General features: G+C 48.6%; 1 protein-coding gene across 4 annotated transcripts; it reads left to right on the top strand.

Annotated features, from left to right (window-relative positions):
* Positions 1 to 1251: 1251 nt before the first annotated feature.
* Positions 1252 to 5736, top strand: ub3 (unbranched 3). 4 transcript variants are annotated; one of them, XM_008681329.4, is made up of 3 exons: positions 1252 to 2170; positions 4533 to 4666; positions 4772 to 5736. In XM_008681329.4, the coding sequence occupies exons 1-3, from the start codon at positions 1770 to 1772 to the stop codon at positions 5455 to 5457; spliced, it is 1221 nt and encodes a 406-aa protein (XP_008679551.1). In that variant the 5' UTR covers positions 1252 to 1769; the 3' UTR covers positions 5458 to 5736.
* Positions 5737 to 6187: the final 451 nt, after the last annotated feature.

Here is a 6187-nt window from a genome sequence, read left to right as displayed (position 1 = left end):
CCAGAATTGTACTTCTGAATTCGTAAGTGTTTGGTTGATAAAAATATAAGGTCATGTTTGGTTCCTTTAGTCACTAGACTAACTAAAGTTTAGTCATGTATACCGTTTGGTTCTAGTGACTAAACCGGACTAAAGAGCATTAATTACTGTGAATAATAATTGTATTACCCCTATTAATTAGGCCCCGTTTCAATCTCACGGGATAAACTTTAGCTTCCTGCTAAACTTTAGCTATATGAATTGAAGTGCTAAAGTTTAGCTCAAATTACCATCATTAGCTCTCCTGTTTAGATTATAAATGGCTAAAAGTAGCTAAAAAAAAGCTGCTAAAGTTTATCTCGCGAGATTGAAACATGGCCTTAGTAGATGTTTGTTGCAAAAAAGTGAAGATGATAGATAAGGTAAAAACATATTTTAGTCTCTTTTAGGCCCCGTTTCAATCTGACGGGATAAACTTTAGCTTCCTGCTAAACTTTAGCTATATGAGTTGAAGTGCTAAAGTTTAGTTTCAATTACTACCATTAGCTCTCCTGTTTCGACTACAAATGGCTAAAAGTAGCTAAAAAAAGCTGCTAAAGTTTATCTTACGAGATTGGAACATGGCCTAAAGAACTAAAGTTTAGTCACTCTACTTTAGGGGGTGTTTGGTTAGAGGGACTAAAGATTAGTCTCTAGTTTTTAGTCCCTTTTAGTCCCTTTTTTGCCAAACACTAGGACTAAAATATGGACTAAAATGATTTAGTCTTTAGTCCTTCACATAGGTGCTAAAAGAGACTAAAAGCTCATAATTATCATGTTGCCCTTACCTTTTTATAGATAACTAATATTATGAGTATATTCTAAGGGTATTTGAGTCTTTGGACAATGTATTTAATGACTTTAGAATCTATTTAGTCCTAAAACCAAACATATAGGGACTAAAGTTTAGTCCTAGGACTAAAGTTTAGTCCTAGAACTAATTGAAACCAAACATGCCCTTAGTCAGCATGTTTCCTTATTTAGGAACTAAAAGTGACTAAACTTTAGTCACCTCAAATAAAATAGGTCTAAATCTGGAATTATTTTCGTGTATTCTCGAGACAGAACGATTTGATATGTGGGTCAGTGGGTACAGGCGGCCTGCCAGCCGGGCTTCTGCCACTGTACCGCGGCGCGGTGCGCCAAAGATGGCATGCGGCTGAGCGGCCTCCGCCTCGCTCGGCTCGCCGCCACAAGCGCAAGTACCTGGCGTCTACAAAAAGCCCTCGGCAGGACGCCAGTTGTTGGGACGGGGGACGGGGCTATACCAACCAGCCAAAACCAAGCAGGGAATCACACCATTCACCAAGCAGCAGATGGAAGCGAAAGGTGGCGCCGCGGCGTGGCTAGCTAGGCCGGCTCGTGCGCACGCGGAGACAGACACGGGACTGGTTGCGTGACCGAGCTCTGGTCTGGTGGCTGGTGCTGAGAGAGAGGGAGACAGACGACCTGCAGCTCGCATCACAGTCCCACAGTGCAGGAGGGAGTGGAAGAGAGTAGAGAGAGAGTGGGAGCGAGAGCACAGGGAGGGGAGTTGTTTTGAAGGCAACAGCGAGCCCTGCTGTCCCTCTGCTTCGCCACCTCCTCCCTCCCTCTCTTTCCTTCCTCTTGGAGGAGAGAGAAGAGGGGGAGAGCCAGTCAGCCAGCCAGCCCAAGAACAGCGTACGTACGTTGTCAAGTCCCGTCGCCGCCGCAGCAGCTTCGCTCCTCCCGCCCCGCCCACCGTCGCGCGCGGCGGCGGGGAGCGAGCAATGGAGGCCGGCGGCGCCAGCGGCGGCGACGACGGGGACGGCCAGCTGCACGGCCTCAAGTTCGGCAAGAAGATCTACTTCGAGGACGCCGGCGGCTCCAGTAGCAGCGGCGGCAGTGGCAGTGCCAGCGCGACCGCGCCTCCAGCGACGCAGCAGCCGTCGCCGCCGGCCGCTTCGCCTAGGGCCGCGCCCGGTGGCGGCAGGAGGGGCAGGGCCGCGGCTGGCGGCGCGGGCCCCTCCTTGCCGCCCGCGCCCCCGCGCTGCCTGGTCGACGGCTGCAACGCCGACCTCACCGACGCCAAGACCTACTACTGCCGCCACAAGGTGTGCGAAATGCACTCCAAGGAGCCCCGCGTCGTCGTCAACGGTCTCGAGCTACGCTTCTGCCAGCAGTGCAGCAGGTCGCCACCCCGCCCCCGCCATTGCTTTCTCATTCAGTTACTTCCTTTTTCAGTTTGACAGCTAGTTGCATCCGCTCTGCTTCCTGTGTTTTATTTCCGCTTCTTGTCTAGGGTTTATGGAAACTTGGCTAAAATTAAACAGTTTTAGGTTCACTATTATCGATGTACATCACATCTATGGGCTATGGCGATGACAATTGTTTTTTTTTTCCTGACACCTTCTCTTTCTGGAGAATGAAGGATTTTTTTTTAAAAAAAACAAAGATGAGAACTTGCTTTGGTATCACTACTATACTTTAATGCTTGGTTTGAATGGTGCTCATGAGAACTTTAAAGTTGGTAGGTTTGATGGGTGCTCCTAAATATGATAGAGTGATGTGACTCAGCCTTGCCTGCCTGTCTGTCAGTTTGTTCTGCATTAGATTCCAGTGTTAACTTGCCTGTCAGTTAACAAGCCATTACTATATGGAATTTGCCTTGAGCTTGATCGGATTGTGGGTGGTCTGGTCCCCAAAGGAACACCACTGAGGAATTTCAAAGGAGCCTTTGCCGATGTGGTTGAGTATTAATCTAGAGTTCCAACTTTACAAGTTGATAATAGTGCTCATTGCTTAGTCTGCCTCAAAAATAGCACTAGACATTATTTGTCCCCTGTACTTAACCAAACTACATTTGGGGTCCTTCACGAAAAAAAAACCCTGCATTTGGCATGATCAGTTGGCCCTCAGTGGTCCCCAAGGAAGAACAGGCTTGTCTTTGCCACTGTATTATTCTTGGTGTTACAACTTTACAGGTTGTATGATACTATTCATATTCAATGTTTAGTGCCTAAAAAAACATGCTCCTCTATTTTGGCTACTAATACTTAACAAACTAAATTAAATTCATTCGGTTCTAGATCTGGAGAAAAAAGTCTAGTCCTTTCAGGTGGTACACCGAACTTAGGTTGTTTCTGGAATAGCTTGTTTCAGTAGGATACACTTAGCATATTCATTCAGAAATTTGCTACTGATGCCTAATGATAGCAAGTGTATGGAAAGATCGAGCTGTCTGGTGCCTAATGATAGTAAGCGTATGGGAAGATCGATCTGTATTGTGTCTTAGTACCAGAACAATGCAGCAGAGGGAAAGGAAAGAAAAAAGTAGAATGTAGTTACGATCCTACAGACAGCTGGTTGTTTCGGTAATTTGGTTCTCTGTAATTTGACAATGGTAGCCCGTAGGATTAAGGCAGTGTTTAGTTAACTTCACCGTATCATATTCTGTAATATATAGTTTCAATTTTTGTTAGGTTCGATCCAAGCTTTTGGTTTTCTTTGTCGATAAATTAGTTACAACAGAAAAACAAAACAAAACAAAACATGATATATAATGGAAGTGTGGAACTACATGTCTTAAACATCGATATGCGTAGGGGTAGGACCTGGGCACACCACCCTATCGACCACACCTTTTGTGCTTTGGGACTAGGCTAAAGGGGTGTCCTAACGTCCCCAGCAAAGAAAAGGTGCCACACTTCTGGATTTGGGCTGTACTAAACCACAGCACCACATAGCCACAAGCCACTTATAGCAACAACACATCATTAGAGAAGCTAAGTTGGACCATCCACCTGCTTTGCTGTTAAGGACACCTGGCTTGACATTGCATGGAAATCTCATTGGTGGATGTGCATTGTTGTGTTAGGCCCGGCATCTCACATCTCTGTGAATGATTACATGCACTCTCTTTGCTTTCTTTTAGTATGGATGTGCAGGTGTAATTATGAGTGGCATAAGACAGAGGTTAATCTTTTAATGGATGTTCAGTACTGGCCTAGCCTAGTAGGAAGAGAAATGTTACTCTTGAGGGCTTGTTCGTTTTGCTCTCAATCCATGTGGATTGGGTGAGATTGAGTGGATTTAAATCCTAAACAAGTGAAAATCTTTCATAATTTTTTTCAATCCCATTCAATCCACATGGGATAGGAATAACCGAACAAGCCCGAATGTATAGCATTCCCACTGGCTTTGACCTAAAGTATGGTTTTTTATATCTATGTCGCACTATGCATGTTGCTACTAAGATAAGTTGCGCTATTAAGGTAAACTAGCACTTTGAACTTACTATTATCCCATCATTCAACTTGCATTTCATTCTATTGTAAGTGTTATTATGGTTGATGCTTGATCCATGAATTTAATACTTCCTGCTTCGTTTGCATTATACACAAAAGTTATCAATCTACATCAATAATATATGTGGATTTGGAGAATGCAACTAGCTTGTATTCCTCATAAAACCCTGTTACTGTGCCTCCTCGCCTGTAAGTTGAATCAAGGACGCTTGAGTGACCACATCTCTCTGTCCACACTGATCACAGGTTCCACAACCTGGCCGAATTTGACCAGCAAAAGAAAAGCTGTCGCAAGCGTCTAGCAGGCCACAACGAACGCCGGAGACGGCCACCTCCTGGACCCCTTGCGTCACGATATGGCCGTCTCGCTGCACCGCTCGGTGGTACAAAAAAGCTGCTTCATTTCTTTCTACTTGGTGACTTGGGTGACCAAAGTTTCAGTTTTTTCGTATCTGTTGCTAATGTTCCTACACTTGATCCAGAAGAGCCCGGCGGCAGGTTCAGAAGCTTCATGCTGGATTTCTCATACCCAAGGGTTCCAAGCGCCATGAGGGATGGGTTTCCAGCGGTTCGACCTGGTGGTGAAAGGGTGCCTGGCAGCAATATCCAGTGGCAAGCAGCGAGCCTAGATCCTCCTCCCCCTCACCATCAGAGCGCGGCAGCAGGATACGGTGCCCACTCGTACGGGAGCCCGGGTAGCTCGTCGTCGTCGAGGCCACCGGTGTTCCCTGCTGGCCCGGAGCTCCCCCCAGGCGGTGGATGTCTCGCAGGAGTCCCCACGGACTCTAGCTGTGCTCTCTCTCTTCTGTCAACTCAGCCATGGGACGCTGCTGGCCACAGCGCCGGCCACGGCCACGGCCACGCCGCGTCACTGCCCGCAACAGCAGGCTTCGACGGCAACCCCGTGGCCATGGCGAGTAGCTACATCGCGCCGCCAAGCCCCTGGACCGACTCCCGGGCCCACGAAGGCGGGCGGCGGAACGTGCCTCAACTGCCACCCGACGTCCCCCTCGGCGACGTGCACTCTGGCCCAGGCACCCATCACGGCCAGTTCTCAGGTGAGCTCGAGCTTGCCCTGCAGGGAAACAGGCCAGCCCCGGCGCCGCGCAATGGCCAGGGCTCCGCGGGCGCGTTCGACCAGGCCGGCAGCACGACGGAGTGGTCGCTCTAGGAGGCCAAATAAAAGCGCGGCACATCGTCGTAGCCGCACAGCGAGATGGAGCTTGAAGCCTGGCTCCGCTAGCTACCTGCATGCGCTGTTTGCTTGCCTAGAGGCTAGAGCATCCAGTATGATAATAAGCGAGGAACTAGTGCAGTGCCGGCCAGGAGACTGATTTCTTTTGCGCTTGTCCATGAACTCGTCTGTTGCGTCTATGTACACCTCCATGGTTTGAACTCGTCGGGGACTTCGCTCGATGTGTTATTAATCTCATGCTCATCCTTCCGCTAATGTTGCCTGGCGGCATCGCCAGGAATCGGTTCCAAGGCAGCGTTGTTCATGTAAAGCGAGACCGCAGGCTTTGCAGCGTGCTCTCAGCACCAGTGGTGTGGGTGCCGATAGACAGGCTGACTGACGGAGGGCAGAATGAGATCCATCGTCCATGCAGCAGAGCAGCTTCCTCCAAATCTACAGAAATTTTCTCAGTGGATGAGAACAAACAGCGGCACCTTTCCTGTGAAAAAAGAGATTTTATTGTTTCCTTCCTCCTGTCTCGAATCACAGCTTGTCGTGCAGCTAGCTGTTCCGATCTCTCTCGCTCGTTTTCGTCCAGTCCCTCCCTGTTCGCTGATCGAGCAGGCGTTTGCGGTTTTCTCCCCAGTGAGTAGAGACAGCGAGTGTTCTGGATCTGTCGTACAGGTCGGGGACTGTAGCTGCCGGTGCACAGCGTGCGTGATTCAGG

Source organism: Zea mays, chromosome 4, assembly GCF_902167145.1.
Source record: "Zea mays cultivar B73 chromosome 4, Zm-B73-REFERENCE-NAM-5.0, whole genome shotgun sequence".
Lineage (NCBI taxonomy): Eukaryota > Viridiplantae > Streptophyta > Magnoliopsida > Poales > Poaceae > Zea > Zea mays.
This window is presented reverse-complemented; position numbering and strand designations above follow the sequence as displayed.